The 18681-nt window shown below is 40.2% G+C and overlaps 4 protein-coding genes and 1 non-coding gene across 5 annotated transcripts; 4 read left to right on the top strand and 1 right to left on the bottom strand.

The window, feature by feature from the left end:
* The first annotated feature begins 96 nt into the window (after positions 1-96).
* LOC127266082 (G-type lectin S-receptor-like serine/threonine-protein kinase At4g27290) lies at positions 97-3456 on the top strand. Its single transcript, XM_051296197.1, has 6 exons — positions 97-1664; positions 1732-1991; positions 2047-2257; positions 2333-2570; positions 2694-2844; positions 2927-3456. The coding sequence occupies exons 1-6, from the start codon at positions 188-190 to the stop codon at positions 3218-3220; spliced, it is 2631 nt and encodes an 876-aa protein (XP_051152154.1). The 5' UTR covers positions 97-187; the 3' UTR covers positions 3221-3456.
* A 1285-nt stretch (positions 3457-4741) lies between these two features.
* Positions 4742-8212, top strand: LOC127266180 (calcium-transporting ATPase 12, plasma membrane-type-like). Its single transcript, XM_051296344.1, has one exon. It carries the CDS (start codon positions 4904-4906, stop codon positions 8120-8122), a length of 3219 nt encoding a protein of 1072 aa, XP_051152301.1. The 5' UTR covers positions 4742-4903; the 3' UTR covers positions 8123-8212.
* Positions 8213-9530: 1318 nt separating this feature from the next.
* LOC127265980 (zinc finger protein CONSTANS-LIKE 4-like) lies at positions 9531-10798 on the top strand. The gene is made up of 2 exons (XM_051296042.1): positions 9531-10280; positions 10347-10798. Exons 1-2 carry the CDS (start codon positions 9756-9758, stop codon positions 10578-10580), a joined length of 759 nt encoding a protein of 252 aa, XP_051151999.1. The 5' UTR covers positions 9531-9755; the 3' UTR covers positions 10581-10798.
* Positions 10799-10851: 53 nt separating this feature from the next.
* On the bottom strand, positions 10852-16062 carry LOC127265979 (universal stress protein PHOS32-like). Its single transcript, XM_051296041.1, has 3 exons — positions 15221-16062; positions 11263-11315; positions 10852-11111 (listed from the first exon to the last, which is right to left on the bottom strand). Exons 1-3 carry the CDS (start codon positions 15935-15937, stop codon positions 11081-11083), a joined length of 801 nt encoding a protein of 266 aa, XP_051151998.1. The 5' UTR covers positions 15938-16062; the 3' UTR covers positions 10852-11080.
* A 195-nt stretch (positions 16063-16257) lies between these two features.
* On the top strand, positions 16258-16339 carry TRNAS-AGA (transfer RNA serine (anticodon AGA)). The gene has a single exon. It is a non-coding gene; the product is annotated as a tRNA-Ser (tRNA).
* Positions 16340-18681: the final 2342 nt, after the last annotated feature.

Raw genomic sequence — 18681 nt, 5'->3', positions numbered from 1 at the left:
ATAAGTGTATGCTACGTTAGTCCAGTTTACTGTTTGGATAGGAAAAAAAACAAAAAAAAAACACTAGATCTGCAGCACCGTGATGCCCCAAGCTCCATTACACAATGTGTATATACACGTGCTGGTGGCATCGGCTCCTGGAGATATGTCACATGTTCGTCTCCATTGGAGGCGCTGATAGGGCTGGATGTTGGTGGGCAAATACTGTCGGCAGCATGCGCGATTTTCCCCTACCCAATCAGGACGATTGATTGACGATAGCACCAAGACCACGCGTTTCTTACCTGACGACGACCGGACAAACTCAAAGCATGATCGAACACTTCACTTGACAAACTTACTACAAGACCAAGTCATCATGACGAGAAGAACAACCTCCACTGGACACGCCGCCGCCGTTCTTCTCATTTTCTTCTTCTTCCTCTCCGAAGCAGACCCCGACGCCATAGACACAACTCAGAGCATCACGCACAACAACACTTTGATCTCCTCAAAGGGCAAGTTCGAGCTCGGATTCTTCACCCCTGGAAGCTCCAACAAATGGTTTCTAGGAATCTGGTACAAAAACATCACCGTCAAGACCGTTGTCTGGGTTGCCAATCGAGAATCTCCATTACCCAACACTGCAGCTTCACCCGCAGTCCTCAAAGTCATCCCGCCGGGATTTCTGGTTCTTCTCAGCGCCACCAACACCACCGTATGGTCTTCCTCCAACAAATCCACAAGAATCGCGAAAAATCCCGTCGCCCAGCTGTTAGACTCCGGGAACTTAATTCTCCGCGACGCCGACGACCGCCGGCCGGAGAATTACCTCTGGCAGAGCTTCGACCACCCGACAGACACACTCCTGCCGGAAATGCAATTGGGCGCGAATTCCGTCCCCGGCGGGGACAACTACCTGTCGTGCTGGAAGAACAGCGACGATCCCGGCAACGGCGACTACACAATTCGATTAGATCCCGCCGGATATCCACAACTGATCACGAAACGGAATGGCACTGAGGTTTACAGATTGGGGCCATGGCTCGGCACTGTCTACAGCGGGACGCCGCAAATCAAGAAAGACATGTCGTACAAGTTCGGGATTTATAGAAACAAAGACGGCTTTTTTTATTACAGGGAAGACGCGATCGTCCCGTCGGCTGTTCTGACGAGGTACACTCTGAGTCCGAACGGCGTCGGACAGCGCTGGCATTGGGTGGATCCGACGCAGAGATGGGTTCTCTACATGAGTAATCCCATCGACGATTGCGATGCTTACGGCGCCTGCGGGGCGCACGGCAGCTGCACCGTTGGGGATTATCCGGTGTGTTCGTGTCTGGACAGGTTCAGGCCAAGGGATCCTAAAGTATGGTCTGAATCTGCCTGGTCGACGAGTGGATGTGTTCGGCAAACGCCGCTGGATTGCGCAAAAGGGGACGGATTCTTGCGGTATTTGGACATCAAGTTCCCCGACGCGAGGAATTCGACGTACAATGAGACAATGTCGCTCGAGGAATGCCGCACGGCGTGCTTGAATAACTGCTCTTGCATGGCGTATTCGAGGTTGAATATTAGTACAGGTGGCCATGGATGCCTTATGTGGTTTGGTGACTTGATCGACATTAGAACTTTGCCAGCTCCCGGACAATTTCTTTACGTCCGAATGGCTTCATCGGAGCTAGGTGAGATTCGTAGTTACGAATATATGTTTATGTGAGTGATAGCGCGGACTAATGGATACTATTGCAGACTCGAACAGGAAGATGAAATTGGCCGTAAGTTTGGTGACGGTAGGAACATTTTTAGTCGGCATTTGTGTGGTTTTATATGTCTGGAGGACGAAGAAGAATAGCGACAAGGGCGAAAAATCGGGTATGTCTGTGGCTGGTGTTTCTGAAGATAAGGACTTGGAGCTACCGATGTTTGGTTTGTCGACAATTTCGAAAGCTACAGATAATTTTGCGTCGCAAAACAAGCTCGGAGAAGGCGGATATGGTCCTGTTTATAAGGTAGAACTCTAATCGAAACTTATGCAATATCTTGCAAGTAATGTTCTAATTTCAGGGTGTTCTGGAGGATGGACAAAATATAGCCGTTAAACGGCTATCGGAGACATCTAGACAAGGGCTCGACGAATTCAAGAACGAGGTGATCTGCATCGCGAATCTCCAGCATCGAAACCTCGTAAAACTTCTGGGATGTTGCATTCAAGGAGACGAGAAAATGCTAATATACGAATTTTTGGAGAACAGAAGCCTCGACTTGGCTTTATTCGGTGAGAGTTAACTTCGAAGGTTAAGAACTTGTGTAGCAATGCGTTAAAAGATGTCGAAAACTCTAATGTTGCCAGACAAAACGAGTCGAGCGCCCCTCGACTGGCCGCAGAGGATCCACATATTAAATGGTATCGCGAGGGGGCTTATGTATCTTCATCAAGATTCTTCGTTACGAATAATTCACAGAGACCTCAAAGCTAGCAACATCCTGCTCGACGGCGAAATGAACGCGAAGATTTCAGACTTCGGCATTGCAAAAAGCTATGGAGGAAATGAAACCGAAGGTCTAACTAGCCGAGTTGTCGGGACATAGTAAGTTTATATATCCACTTTGTTGCGATCACATTAGTATGATATTGTTTGCTTCAAGTCATATTCGCATAGATTTGTTTGAGTTTATTTCTTTTTCCAACGCACTTTAACCTTCCGATGCAGCGGCTACATGTCGCCGGAATATGCAGTCTCCGGCCGATTCTCAGTCAAATCAGACGTGTTCAGCTTCGGAGTCATCCTGCTAGAAATTGCGAGTGGTAAAAGAAACAGTTCGTATTCCCACGGAGACCGGAGCCTCAATCTTCTAGGACATGTAACTATTTTTTTTTTTCGCATTGTCGCCTCTGTTATAAATTGCTTCGTCGAATTGTTCAATCGATAGATCACGTATGCAGGCATGGATGCTGTACAGAGAAGGAAGATCGATAGAAGTAGTCGACAGCCATCTTCAAGAGTTGGACGACTTAGAAAAGGCGGCACGGCTAGTCCACATTGGGCTGTTGTGTGTGCAGCAGCACCCCGACGATAGGCCTAGCATGTCGTCTGTGGTGGCCATGTTGAGCAACGACAACGAGCTGCCTGCGGCAAAGCAGCCGGGGTTTTTCGCGGGAACGGATGTTCCTAGGTCGAGCGGAAGCGCTACAAGTTCGACGAACGACGTGACTATTACCACGCTAGGAGGGAGATGATCGATAGGGAATTTGATATAATACTCATTTTACTTCCATATACTCTAAATTTTTCTAATTTCGATTCTACTCATTTTTTTTTTTTTACAAAAATTGAATTATTCTTCATCTTATGCCTTATACGAAATTACTAATTCTTGTGGCAAGACGTAACGTAGAATTATCATATTTGAAAAGTGTCTTCAACATTTTTCGAAGAACTATATAGCCATTTTCGTGGTCGTCTTACAAAACAATACCACCTTTTCCAACATTTATTTATTTATTTTTAATTTTTTGTAGTGTTGGTTGGTATTTAATTTGTACAATTTTATATGTACGTTAAATTATACAGTGAAATGCCTAAATTGAAATCCTCAGGAGTAAGCTATAAACGGAATTAGATAAACAAATTTCGTGTGAACAAAAGTTTTAGTTGGTGTTTGTACTATTTAATATGTTTTGTAAAGTATATTGCGAAATTGAGATCCTTAGAGATAGGTCATAAACTGAATTATATTGGTGTTTTGTTTGTAGTAATGTCTGACCGTCGATATAATAATCACACTTTTAAAATACAAACAGATGTGTCCAAAATTTACCCTTAAAAAAATAATAAAATTATAAATGAAAGGGCAAAAAGCATTGGTCTGAAATCGGCCAACCACACAAATTTGAACACCAAAAGATATTAGCACTACGAATTGAACCCTTTTCCAGACAGCGTAATCTAACACAACTTTTACTTGCACCATGATTTTGTGCCACATAATATAATTTCCGAACTGTCAACTTAAGGGGGAAAGGAAAAAAAAAAAAAGAAAAGAGCTGATCAACATTGTCAATTATTTTCTCTTATACATCATTAAAATAATCAATTTTAAATAAAAACAAAACAAACTCATATATTTTGCATGTTTAATATAAGTGCATGGATCAACTGTTATCCGATAGTGATTTGATCGGATAAGCATATGTTATAAGGGTGATCAGCGTGTATAATTATATTATAAAGATACTGATCACAGATATAATATATATTAATTCGGTCAAATCAGCACTCTGCTGATTTAGCCGGATCAGCACAATATCTGCAGCCTTAATATAAATAAGAGATAAAACAATCCCATAAAATATGTGGTCTAATTCTCTAAAGTCATCTCCAATTTACCAATTCTATTTGTAAAGTTTTTCCCATGTTAGTATCTTTACTTCAATTCATATACTATTTTCGTCTCATAAAAAGAATTTTATTTTATATTTACGTTCATTCCAAAAAATAAAGGTACAATTTCATTTTTTCAGTAAGTGTATATTAATATAATAAATATTTCTACAACTTATAATAAATTATACAAATACCATTATTTGTACGTGTAAAAAAAAAAAAAACAAATATTAATGGTAGTATTTATTTTTCATTTTTAAAAGCAAAAAATTCTTTAGATGAGTGGTGTGTCCCACTACGTTATTGATTGATGTGTTGTTGAATGTAATTAATAGTAATACTGCATATAATTGACTTCAGCATTGACTCCGTTTTACTCATTTCCAGGAGTTCTCCATGCACAAAGGATCATGGCTCCTGCAGCTTCGTCTGTAAAACAAATCTGCTCATCGTGTCTATGTTTTTATCTCAATCGTTACAAAACCCTAATTTGAAGGTCTTTTCCAACACTCCAAACCCTGCTGCTAATCATCGCCATGGAATGCCTCCGATCAAATTCCGTCATAAAGCGGCTGCAATCATTCATGGTCGTCGAAGTCCCGGCGCCGGAGAGCACCACTCATTTTCCGGTCGACGCCGCAAAGCTCACGCACCTTCTCAAGACCAAAGATCCAGCCACCATGGCCGAGCTCGGGGGCATCCAAGGCATCGTCTCTGCTCTGAATTCCGACACAAAATTGGGGATTCGCGGCGACGCTTCTGACCTAGGCCGCCGGAGAAATGCGTTCGGCTCTAACGCCGGAGGAATATCCGGCATACGGTCGTACCTTTGGCCGATTCTCTGCGCCGGAAAAGTCTTTCTCGATCTCAAGGCGGCCACGGCCTGTGCTCTGTATCTTGTCATCGTCGGGATTTTATTACAAGATCCAAAAAGTGGGTGGGAAGAAGGAGCAGTTCCCCTGATTTCATTTTACGCCTGCTATGTAATAAAAGAATGGATCGAACATGGGATCGAGATTCTTTTCATGGAGGTGAGGGAAGTTGGGGATATGGTACTTGTAATAAGGAATGGACTTAAGCAGCAAATTCCATCGTCGGAGATCGTCACTGGCGACGTAGTTTTCGTGAAGAATGGCGACAAGATTCCGGGGGATGGACTCTTCCTCGAAGAAATCGGCGATCCGCCATTGAAGTTCGATGAATCACACCTCAAAGAGACGGCTTTTGAGGTGGAAGTCGATTCTTCGAATCCTTATTTGTATAGTGGATCTATTACAATCCGGGGGCAGGGGAAGATTCTTATTACCGGCGTAGGGAAGAGCACGGTATGTTTTATAAAGCACGGCCCGAAAAACTTCAATCGTCGATTGATCAAGAGTTTAGATCTTCAAGGTCAAGTGGATGTTTTGGCTTGGTTTTTGAGAAAAGTGAATCGGATTTTGGGCGTCGCTTGTGTCTTGATTTCGCTCGCGCGATACTTTTCAGGACACTACAAAGACGATGATGGAAGAAGCTGGTTCGTACCAGGTAAGACAAAAGCAATACAAGCGTCGTACGATGTTGTATACATGTGTCTCAATACTCTGTTGCTCTTGGCTGCCATGGACACAAATAACTTCCCTTGGGCAATGAAGGTTAGTCTTTGTCAAGCCGTTTGCGATTTCTCTCGGCGCGATGTTGTCATCAGAAATCTTTTGGCGTGGGAGAAAATCGGGCTCGGCGTTGCTAAGGTTAATGTTGTCGAAAGAGGCGGAAATACATTTGTTGTGCAACGAGTCGAGGCTTCCGAGTTTTTGAATGTCCCGCAATTTATTGAAGGCGTAGAAACAACGGTTTTGATGCTCCCAAACATTGCTGATTTGGTTCGACAGGGGATTTACCTGAACACGACGGCGATTGCTTACCATTCTACGAAAGCTGGCAAGCATCGCTTCTCCGGGAGTCCTTTCGAGCAAGCCATTCTGTCGGAGATATCTCTCGAACTGGACGTGAATTGGAAAAGGTTGAATGAATCTTGCAGTGTTCAAAAAATCGATTCCTCGGAGGTGAAAGGGAGGAGAATATTGGTTCAGTTGGACGAGGATCCTCTGCTCCATGTGCACCGGCGAGGGCCGGCTGGTGTGATACTCGAAATGTGTTCGAGCTTTTATGATGATTCGGGCACCTTGAGTTGTCTAAATGAAGAAGTGAAAAAGTCGATAGAGGCGAAGCTTCAAAGTATCATCAACGATGGTGATCATGCCATTGCTATAGCGCATCGAGTTGTTAGCAAACAAGAGTGGTTAAACGATAGAGACTTGATAAAGAACGAAGATCGATACAATCTTTTAGGCTTCGTTGCCTTGAAAGAGATGAAGGAAGCTATTAAATCGATTGTCACCGCAGACAACAGCAGCAGCGCCGTTTGGGACGCGAAGTTTTACTTAGTCGAACACCTTGTAGAAGATGAAGCTCTTTGCCCTGCAACATCCTCCCCTGTTATAATCGAACTGATGAAAGAAGTTGCAGGAATTAGGCTAATCAACAGCCATTGCGAAAATCTTGTCGCCTGCGACGAATATTTCTCGAAGAGCCTAATCGGGACGACGATTATTGCTTGGGCAGTTCAAGAACTGAACTTGGATAACGAGTTGTCGATTTACAGGTCGCAGAACGTCGATCTTGAGGATGATGGAGGCTTGGGCTTCTTGATGAGCTTGGAGAATGACACCATGTATGTCCATGAGAAAGGATTTGCAGAGCACATACTAAGTAATTGCTCGAGCTACTATCGCACCACCGGGGAGAAACAAGTTTTCTCCGAAACTGAAAGGATGTTGCTAATGCAGAAAGCTCAAGTTTGGGAATCAAGAAAGCTCCCATGGATTGCTTTCGTACACTATGACAATGATGATGACGACGATGATTATCTGTGGTCACTCTTAGGAATACTAATTTTTGATCAAATTTCGATCGAAAACAATGATGTAGATGACGCCATATCCAAAGTTGGCTCAGAAGCAAGCATTGAAGCTTCTGTTGGGATCGAAGATGGAGAAATCAGCGATACAAGAAGTTCCGACATTCTAATAATGGACGGAGATTCCTCTTCTCTCGACCTAATCTCCGGGTGGTCGAGCTGCATTCGACACAACTCTCAACTATTCCTTCAGTTCCAAATTACGACAACAATCACAAGCATGATGAACACGTACATCGGGTCCTTCTCATCAAACGACGATTCGTGGCTGGTTGTTTTACTAATCCAGCTAGTGTGGGTGAATTTCGGGATGGGTTTCATCGCGGCAGAGGTTTTCGGGAGGCAGAAGCCCCGGCTCGACGCAAAATTAGGCCACCGGCTCCTAATGAACGCGGCCATTTTGAGGAACATTTTGGGTCAGGTTGCATACCAGAGCGTAGTCGTGACCGTGCTCGGCTATTGCAGTGCCAAAATTCTCGGGAAAAATGGAATAGGCGGCACGGTCACGGCAGCCATGCCAGTGATCCTACAAGTATTCAACATGGTGAATGCGAGGAAGATAGAGGAGAAGAACGTCTTCTCGGGTATGCGAAGACGGATGGCTGTGCTCGTGGCGGCGATGGTTGCCGTGCCGATGGTGTTGGTAGAAGCAGTCCATGCTATTAATAAGTCGTCCGCCGGGTTGAGTGCGGTGGACTGGGGTATTTGTGTCGTATTTGGGTTCGGGACTTGGGTTGTTGCATTTGCTGTCAAATTTGTGCCGATAGAATGGCTAGGCAAGATAGTTGAAGAATAGATATTAACATTGTACAAAATTCCTTAATGGACTATGTGATAATCTGAATTATTATTATCTTTTTGTTTTACATAGATAGAGGGATAGATGTTTGACAATTTTTTATCTATAGCACCCTGGATTAGATATTCAAAATAAATATTAAAATAAAATAACATTAAAGTCAATATTTTTCAATTAAAACAAAGATATAGTATCGTGCGTATCGATGAATGTTTCGACCAAACTTAGAGAATATACGCTAAACGAATATTTTATATTTAGTTATAGATGTATCGAATTAATGCAATTGAAGAGCTAAAGATTATATTGAATAATTTGAATAATTTAATCTAATTAAAAAAGCGATTGTAGCGGAGAAGATAGAAAGAAACCTAAACCCGATACGATTGACATTGTTATTCGAAGAGCCTTGTTTGGAAAAATAAAAGAAACATGTATCACGGTGTGCAAAAGTCCACATTAGCTTAGTGTTTGGGCTAGTGAATTGCAAAGTCTTCGATCAACTTTGCAACGATGAAAGACTTCATTTAAATAAGAGTTTTGAATATTTTTTGGAATAGTAAATAAATAGTTATTAGATATGATATTGTAGACGAATAGTCTCAAAAACTTTAAAATATAATTTATATATATATATATGTATATGTGTGTTTTGTGTAAAATAGAGCCAAATTATTTGTCTTAAAACATTTCAATTTGTAAAGAGTTAACACTTATCCTATCCACACAAGAACAAACACATGTATATATATTGAAGGTCACCGTCGATATTGAAGGCAATCAAATAATGGTATGAAGTGCAGCCAAGCCAAATCATCATCAAGAGTTTGTGGCAATCAATCAATCCAAAATATATTAAATTTTTCTTTTTTCTTATTAATAATTTATCCCATTTACGTCGGTTGCTTTTATGTTGTTACTAAGACAAGTACGACTGATTGTATTGTATATAGAGCGACTAGTCTCTTGGACAAAAACAAACCTCTCGTTTTTTGTGAGATGTCATTAATTAATGAAGAAGAAAATAGGGCTGAAAAGTATACACATCATTTGTGATCACAAGAATCCATATTTTTAAAAAGAAAAAAAAAACGTTAGCCATGTTCTGAAAATAAAGAAAAAGTCCAATGAGGAGAATATATAGTTACAGTAATAGAGATGATGTGGTGGAGTATGACGTGGGGCATGCCAATTCCTTTTGAGGACCAGAATCAAGGTTGTGGCCAATATTTGTGAGAATCTAATATAGCACATCTATTCGGACACGTCATCATGACCAGATAAAATCTCTCCAGTCCACACAGCCCCACCTTTCTTGCTTCTCTACTATTTCAATTTCAAAATATTATTTATTTATTTTTTTATTTTAAACTGTCAATTCCATCACAAGATTTATATATACATACATTGGTATTACCTGGGGCGGGAGGGCTGCCGGTTTTCAATTCCACTTCTATTATTGCTTTAGTTTCTTCTTCGATGTGCACCATCCAATTTATTTCTGCAACCTGCCTTTTCATTTCATGATCTCTCTATTATTCACTATTGATCTTTCCTTTATTGTAAGTTAGGTTTATATTCTTCCATTGGTTCGACTAACAAAAGGGGATTTTGTGCTGGGACGAATTTCATGGCGGCGGCGGTTAGGAAGGGGTGTGAGCTGTGCTGCAGCAAAGTGGCGTGGATGGTGTGCGATTCCGATCAGGCTAGCCTTTGTTGGGAATGTGACAAAACCGTCCACGCCGCCAATTTTTTGGCGGCCAAACACATTCGGACCCTTCTCTGTTACATCTGCCACTCTCCCACCCTGTGGAAGGCCACCGGCGAGAAGCTCGGCCCCACCGTCTCGGTCTGCTGGACGTGCGCCGAGACTCGCCGGGGAGGAGGAGGTGCAGCAGCCTCGACCAGCTCAGAGGCGGTGGCGGCGGCGGAGGTGGAGGAAACTAGTGAGGATGACGATGGATGTGATTCGGCGGAGAGCAAGACTGACAGTGGGGAATATTACAGCGTCAGTGGCGGCGGCCATGAAGAAGAGGATGGGGAGAATCAAGTGGTGCCATGGTCGGGGACTCCCCCGGCGTGTCTTTCTCAGAATGGTGAGAATTTCTCGCGATCTTCTTCCAAGAGAACACGCGACAGCTCTTTTGAATCCCAGGTACGGACTCATCCATCCGTTTCAGTTAAATTGATCCAAGATTTGGATCTGACTGTTTGTTTGCAGGATGAGGAAGGATGCTGTTCATCTCACCAGCACTCAGATTCTGGAGAATTTACTCGGAGGATGAGAATTAGGACAATGAGCAATGACAGCCTGATAGCCACGCCACAGGAGAGTAGCGGTGGATCACCGGGGACAGCTGCCATTGTCGACAAGTTGCAAAGATTCCACGGAGCAGGAGAGGAAGACGGAGAAAGTGAGGCCTCTGTGGTCCTGAACCTGCGCAAAGTCACCTGATAATAATTCCTCCACCAGAATGATATTGCATTTGATACAATCTTTTGTTTTTGTTTTTATTTTTTTTATCTTGTTCAATCTGATCTCTCTCAATAGTTATTGAGTAGAGGTGTTTTGTGAGCTTGAGTTTCTTGAAAATGTTATCAGACTCCAATTCAATATATACAATATATATGTGTATATGTATACACATCAATGATCAACCTTGCCTTGGCACTTTTTTTCTTTCTTTTTCCTTTTTTTCTGAAAAAAACAGAATAAAACACAACAGTTGCCAAAAACACAAACACGGACAGTAATGTATTATGTAAAAGGAAGAGGAACTTCAGAAACTGTGTTATGAGTTTTGAAGCTACACAAAGCTGCATGATGATCGACAATATGGTAATACAGGACTCAACATTTACGACGCAAACAAACTGACGCAGATAATGGAATAAAAGAAACTGCGTGCGATATACATGGCAATACTTCTCTGTTCAAGCAAATCTAGTTAATTCTCATTCATCAACTATAGGTTTTAGACAATGCCTGCAGAAAAATGAAAAAAAGGGATGCATCAATTATAAGCGGGTAAAGATAACTGAAGAAAATAAAAACTTATTAGTACGATGCGACGAGTGTAGAAACAACAGTTGGAATCATGGCAGCAAAAAATTAGAAAGGAAATAGAACTACAAACCTGCAGGCAGGCATCAAATGGAGGTGCTTCAGCTCGATGTTGATCAGGAATCTGTTACACATCAACATTGAAAACTATCATTTCAGAGTTCTCAAAACCATATCAAAAGAGCAACATACTGAAGAATAGTCATCAAAAGGCACCAACTTACACAACTTACTAAACATTGCAGTCTTGAAAGTTCAAGTAACTTGCAACGAGTCATCATTCAATCAGGGTAAAAAGCTTTTTAGGTTTATAAAGATCAAAAAAGCATTCGATGTGCATGCAAATTACTAACCAATAAAAAAGATTTACACCCTCCTGATATAATGATCAGAAGAACTAATGATGTGAAACTCTTCTTGTCCCAACAAATCCAGAAACAACTAAGTTCCTTTCACTTGCAGAGACGCAGTCAATTATGCAGTTTTTACTTCTATCAACATCAGAATAAACAGTTATCCAATACTACCAGTGTGAATGCATCTCAGCATACACAACGAGCTCATGGTGTAACTCTAAGGTGCCAACTGTAACAAAAATGGTATATTGTGGCGCTGGCCTGACGTGATGTGTGCATTCAACAAGTTCCTTGGGTGATCATCTAAGTACAAGGGACTTTATTACAGATCTTAACTTCCTTGCCTCCTGATAGTTTCTCCTATGTTTTCTTCATTTTAGAATTTAGAATCTATGTTTTCTTCTCTTATATTTTCTTACAATTCTCTCACTTTTCTAATAATATATGTTTCTTCATCTCCTATTAATTTTTCTCCTTGTCGTTATACTTTTTTCTCCAATGTCAAAATGAGTGGGGACACTTGCAAAGGATTTATATGGGTTAATGGTCTATTATTGACATTCAGCGCTTGATCCAAATCATTGAAAAATAATAACATCAATATAAGTAATATACTATTTCTTTTTTCAATCATGCACTAATATTTCCTTCAATAATTTCCAGCTACTGTTCTTTTACATAAACTGTGTTATTAATAGATCATTTATGAATTTAAGATTATAAGTATATTATATTGTATGTTTGTGTTTAATTTTTTCAAGTGTATTTTATATTAGTGTTCTATTTTTGCAAGTATATATTATATAAGTGTACTATTTTTGCAAGGTATTTTAATAACATAAATACATTTTCATATATTACATAAGTTTGGGCTGTGTCTCAAGGGATGCATTAATCACTGTGCGCTATGACAGGCCATTTGTCAGAAACAAATAAGCCCGACAAAACTTAGAAAATGTTGAAAAACATTGAGAGAACAAATAGCAACCGTGACGGAAACTAAACAAGTCAAGGAGAAGAGTAATAGCATAACACTGCTAATGAGATTATCACCATCATCAAGGATGTGAACCCACAAAGATTATATAGCAACTAGAGTTATTCCTTCTTGCACATTTCATATTAGTTATTATTACTCACTCATCATATATTATGGCTACGAAAAGCTGCACCTACTAGCATCATCCACCAAAAAAATGTGATTAACATTAAAAAAGCTTCATAGAACAAGTGTAATAAACTCCCCATAACCAAGATTACTCTAACACTAATATCTTCAACAATCAAAAGCACTTATCAGGGCAACCAACATGTACAAGTGCTGATGTGCATAATATCTTTTTGGTCAATTTCTAATACAGGTTAAGTGGTCAAAAACTGATTAGAAAGACATCAATTTTATATTTTCCAAGGCCCCAGCAGATCATGTGAATAAGGGATGCCAAGAAATAGAGCTCCAGCCATCTCAAAATTCTCAATATGTATCACATATTTCTAAGTTGTCCCAATGTCAGAAGTAATAGTATTGTTATTCTAATAAAGTCAGACAGAGGTGCCAAAGACATTCTTTAAATATAAAACAATCAATATATCTTTTGATGAAATAATGGATTTTTTATACAAGTTATTTCGGCACAACAAATCAAATTTTCAGCCCTGTTGGCTTTTGCACTTCAGTGTTATCCAGAGCACAAAAATTATGGAGGGTACTTGTAGAAAATCATAACTAGTAATCATTATGCTTGATTTATTTCATTTACGTGGATAGCATCTGGCAGAACATAAAGGCTCCTAACTGGATTTGTTGATAGCATATAATGAAGAAAAGAAAATTTGGAAAGATATGTAGTCGTAAAGGATGCATGGCGCAAGGCCTTTGACCAAAAGTATTATATACGAATGATATGCATTGAGATATCCACCTTCTAGATACTTGAATCTTGTGATATCACTTTTAAAAGGTTTACTATAAAATTACCTTATACTTATTTTCCTTATTAGAGTTAGGCAATAAACTATTCATGTTGAATTATTTCCAATCAGTGACATAGTTAAATGCTGAAAAATAAGAATAAATAAGTAAAATGGAGGTATTATAAAAAATTGCTAAATAATTGATAAAATGTGGTAGGATAAATAGAAAAAAATAATGGTACATTGATTATTGTTTGTTAAAGTAAAAGTCATATAATTATAGGTGGAATAGACTGTGCATAAGTTTAACGGCAGTCAAAAAAGAAACCTGGCATAGCTGACGGAGGGAGCAACAATATTTCAAAAAATATTTTAACATAACATGAATCAAACTAAAATTAAGCAATGTAAGTGAAAGCGGATTAGCAGAAGACTGGATGCAGACCCTGGAAGACTATTTCCAAAACAAGAGGATAGGGCACCATGCTGATATTAACATTTAAGTTTATATTAATTATATTATTTAATAATATAAATTATGATATTTATTTTTTAATCTTTCAGCATCCTATTACTCTTCCTTCCAAAAATAAAAAACTCTAAGGGGCGTTTGGTACTCCATTGTAGAGAAATGAGAGCAGAGAATGGAATTGAAGAGAAAAGTAATTGAATAGAGAATGAGAATTAATTTTATTGTTTAGTAAAATAAATAATTTAGTTGAGAAATATAAAAAAACTACAGCTATCTGAATGGATCGAACAAGAACAAATGATTAATTAGACAAAAAAGAGTTTTAGAATTAGTGAAAAAAAAAATTGGTGATTTTTTTAAAAAATTATAAATTATATACGAATGTTTTGTAAGATTATATACTAGTATATTTTTTTCAAATTTGGTAAAAGTTAAATTCTTACATAATAAATTTAATGTGGTTTTTGTAAAATTGAAATAATATAATTTTTAAAAATTATAAAAATTAAATAGTACAAAAAATATAAAAAATGATAATTTTGCAATATTTATTTCTCTCTATTTCTATAGTTATATGAGAGACAAGAGAAATATAAACATTTTTATTTCTCTGTTAATTCTCTGTACCAAACACACTCAATATCTTGGAATTAAAGATAATAATAATAATAATAATAATAATAATAATTCATACAATTTGAAAAACATATAATTATAACAACACTCCTATGGTGCATGCCTCTGTGCCAGGGGAAAAGAAGAAAAGAGCATGCCTGGCCATACAAAATGGCGCAATGCCAGCACCTGCACCTATTAAGTATTCTAAATGGCGCAATGGCGAAGATGTTGGATAGAATCATAAGATTTTAGAGTAGAAGCATTGAACATCTACCACAGTGATACTAGCAGTAAAGAGTGCAACCTATATGCAATTTTCTATTGCAGAGAAAGAGCATTAACTCAGTTGCTCTATAAGGACAATTCTATTCATCTACAAAGATTTCTTTGTTCAACGAACCAATTATGGAGACAGTAGAAAATGTCAGACAGGAAACTGTGTGCAGATTTCCAAACAACTCGCATCAACAATACCTAAGCAGTCAAAGCTAGCACCTCAGCTAAATCCAACAGCATACAATATTAGTCAAATTATTGTCGATGAACCAGATAGAATTCACAATTAGCATATGGCAGATGCTATCACGACTACATTCACATAAATCGATCCAAGCAAAAAGCAGATAGATAGAATTGATCGATTCGGATAGAGAATAGATAAGGCGGATACCTTTTTTGCTATCAGATGCATCATGATACTCAGGCTCCTCATCCTCCTCCTCAAGCTCTTCGGCAGCAGAAGCCACGGAGACCACCGGAGCAGCATCGCCTCCAGCACTATCCTTCTCATCAGGGTATCTCACCACAACAACAGGACAAACACAATGCCTGACGCAGTAATCGCTCACACTCCCAAGTCTCCCATCACTCCCCCTCTTGGTCGCACCAAATCCCCGGCTCCCCATGATCACAGCACTCAACCCCAGCCGTTCAACCTCCAGGCAGAGGCGCTCCCTCATATCGTGATCCTTGACGATGTGGATTTTAAAAGGTATTCCAGCCTCCACAAGTGGCTGCGCCAGATCGGACGCCTTGGTAGTGGTGAAGGCGTCGAAATCATCTTCGAGTTTCCGCTGAGATTCCTCGTTGCCGGCGTCAACAATTGAGAGGTCCACAGAGCCCCAGTCAGCGCCGTAGAGGACAGAAGTGGGGCGGACGTGTACTAGAACAACCGCATCCCCAGGGCGAAGGTACTGATGAACCGCCCACTTAACAGCGAAAGCGGATTCGTCGCTGAGATCGACAGCTATCCCGATCTTGCGCTGAGCGTTGGCGGTGGGTGTCTCGTCGGAGAGTGGAGTAGTCGGCGGGGGGAATCGCGGAGAAGAGGAGCGAACCTTGATGGCGGCGAGCGGCGGGAGGTCGGAATCCGGCGAGGGGTTCTGCATATCGTTGGTAGTAGGGTTTTACTTCCGGTGTTTGGGAATGAATGTTGACTGACTAACGAAGAAGAAAAGTGACGAAGCGTAACTGAGTTAGTGTGAAACTGTAAACCGTTGAAACTACTGGAAGCTTTGAGAAGAATATTAATATACCATTATTTTTCGAATATGCTGTCGTCTCTGCCAAATGGTTTGTTTTCTAATAATAAAAATTAAAATTAAAATAATTATTTATGTAAGTATAAATTAAGAAAATAATACTAATAACAATGATCTTTAAATTATAGTTTATATTTAAATACAATTTGAGAAAAATGGAGTCATGAGTGGACGTGCCGGAGTGGTTATCGGGCATGACTAGAAATCATGTGGGCTCTGCCCGCGCAGGTTCGAATCCTGCCGTTCACGTTTTACCGTTTCAGTCTTGTTCAGACTACACAGCCTCTAGGGTTTGTATTGATGCAATTTTAATATTAATGGTGCTGTAGTAGAATGCAACTGAGGTTTTTGTTTTTATTATTAGGTCAATTAAGTGGTGGAAATACCCTTATCACTTAAAGTACATACTAATTAGTAGAATTCGATTTGTATTAATAAAATGCAGGTGAAAATACCTTCATCAATTCTTGGTTTCTCTGATCATCAAAATTCTTTGCTAGGTCTTAGGTCTAATTAATTGGGTTATTGGGTTTTCCATTTTTTATTATTTTCCCCTTCATTTTCTTCTAACTTCATTTTCTAGCTAGATTTGATCTTGGATATTAGGGTTTTTTTCCAGTTATCTTCTAAGTTTGCATCATTCTTTCCCTATGGGAAGCTTATTCTTAATGAGCTGCCCTAGCTAGTGAGTCATGGGTATGTGTTTTTGGATGTCATTATAATTAGAGGTGATTATTTATTTGATGTTGTGTTTTCTGAGACAATTTAGGGATAGAATACTCATCAATCTCAAAATATGGGAACATAATTAATTAATTGACAGCAGTAGATTAAACCAGTGTGCCATCATCATCATCATCATCCTCAACTCTGCAGCCTGAACTGAATGACTCTGCCATGAATGTGTGTATATATATATGAAATATAATCAATTCGTCTTGGTCTTGCCACTTAACTACTAAACATATTAAAGAACCAGAATTAAAAGCTAACAGAAAGATCACAGCAGCAGAATATAACAATTAAGGGAAAGTACTCATCTCCATCAAACTACATATTATATATATGTGTTTGTGTCTGTTTGTATGAGTGAGAGAGAGAGAAAGAGAGAGAGAATCAGAAAATGTATTGGCCGAAAGAGGAGATGGAGGGAGGGAGGTGTGGTTCAACAACCAAAAAGGCAAAGTAAAAGCTGGTAGAGGTGTTATGTGTGGTTGACAGAACCCATTTCACTGAAATGCCTAAAGACAAAAAACCTCAAAACAGACAGCACCTTTGCTTTCCTAATTAACTAATTAATAATAAGAGGAGAGCTTTAGGGACAGGTCAATGCTGCTGCTGTTGTTGTTGGATCCATGATTTACTATCACTGCCCTACTAGCCATTTCCATTGTTGTTTCCAGCTGCTGATCATGATCTTGATCATGATCATCACCGTCATTATCATCATCCTCGTCCTCATGATCATTATTGTGGGAGCAGCTGCTAATTGGGAAAAACTCATACTCCATCAACACCCCCCCATCTCCATCCCCGCTTGAACACCCTTTTCTGTGAACTGCCACAACTTCCACACCCTACAAGAATTGGTTGGTTGGTTATAACTAGATTTTAATTAATGGTGTGTTTTTGAATGAGAAGGAAGGATGTATGAATTGAGATTGAGATTACCTGTTTTCCATTCATTTCAACTGCCAATCCGACATGAGGAGGAGGTCCACCGGTTCCAATGGCATGATTTTCTTGGTTAATGCTGCTGTCTTGATTATTATGGTCTCCAAGATTTAAACCCAGAAATCCCCACTCACCTACATTATACATGTCTGATTTCAATCCACCATTCTCACCCTTACCCTTCTTCTTCTGCAAGTCCAATTAATACATTAAACAAACCAGAAAGAAAGAGATCCAGGGTCATGAATGAATGAATTAATTACCTTGTGGCAAATATTACAGTGTTCTGAGAAGCACTTGGCGACGACATTTGGGGTCGAAGAGAGCTCTCTTGAGATACCATTCTTCCCAACAAATTCCAGATTAATATTATTGCTCAAACACCCGACGGAAGCAGCAGCAGCTCCGAGAAGATCTGTGCGAATCTGATCGGAGGAGGCCAATCCACCCACAACCATTTGCCCATGGAAGCTCACGCCATGGCTGGGAATCAGCTCCATTGGAGGCCCCACGCCAAACCCACCCTGCACCTTGGAAAGGTGGAGAGGGAGATGAGCGCCATTGACGACGAAAGCGGGAGGGTGGTCGGAGAATGTGGCCGGAGGAAGACCAAAACCCTGATGATTGGTGATTTCGTTGATTTTCTTCCAGCGTTCTTGCATCCTGAGACGCTCCAGCTTCTCCACTCCCATCCCTCTCTGCGGCGTCTTCTTCTTCTGCTGCCCCCCGGCCGACGACGGGTCGCACCCCTTGTTGCCCCCCTTCCTCCTCCCGCCGGAACTACGTCGTATTGCCGTCGGGTTGTGATTGTGATTGTGATCCTGCTGCAGCATGTTTGGACCCAAAGCCAGGCTTCCCTCCCCGCTCTGATGGTGGTCGCTCGACGGCCTCAGGATGGAAGTCGCCATTGTTGGTCG

The sequence above is a fragment of the Andrographis paniculata genome, unplaced genomic scaffold, assembly GCF_009805555.1.
Source record: "Andrographis paniculata isolate CXL003 unplaced genomic scaffold, ASM980555v1 Contig74END, whole genome shotgun sequence".
Classification (NCBI taxonomy): domain Eukaryota; kingdom Viridiplantae; phylum Streptophyta; class Magnoliopsida; order Lamiales; family Acanthaceae; genus Andrographis; species Andrographis paniculata.
The sequence above is the reverse complement of the archived record's forward strand: the minus strand, read 5'-3'. Positions and strand labels throughout refer to the sequence as shown.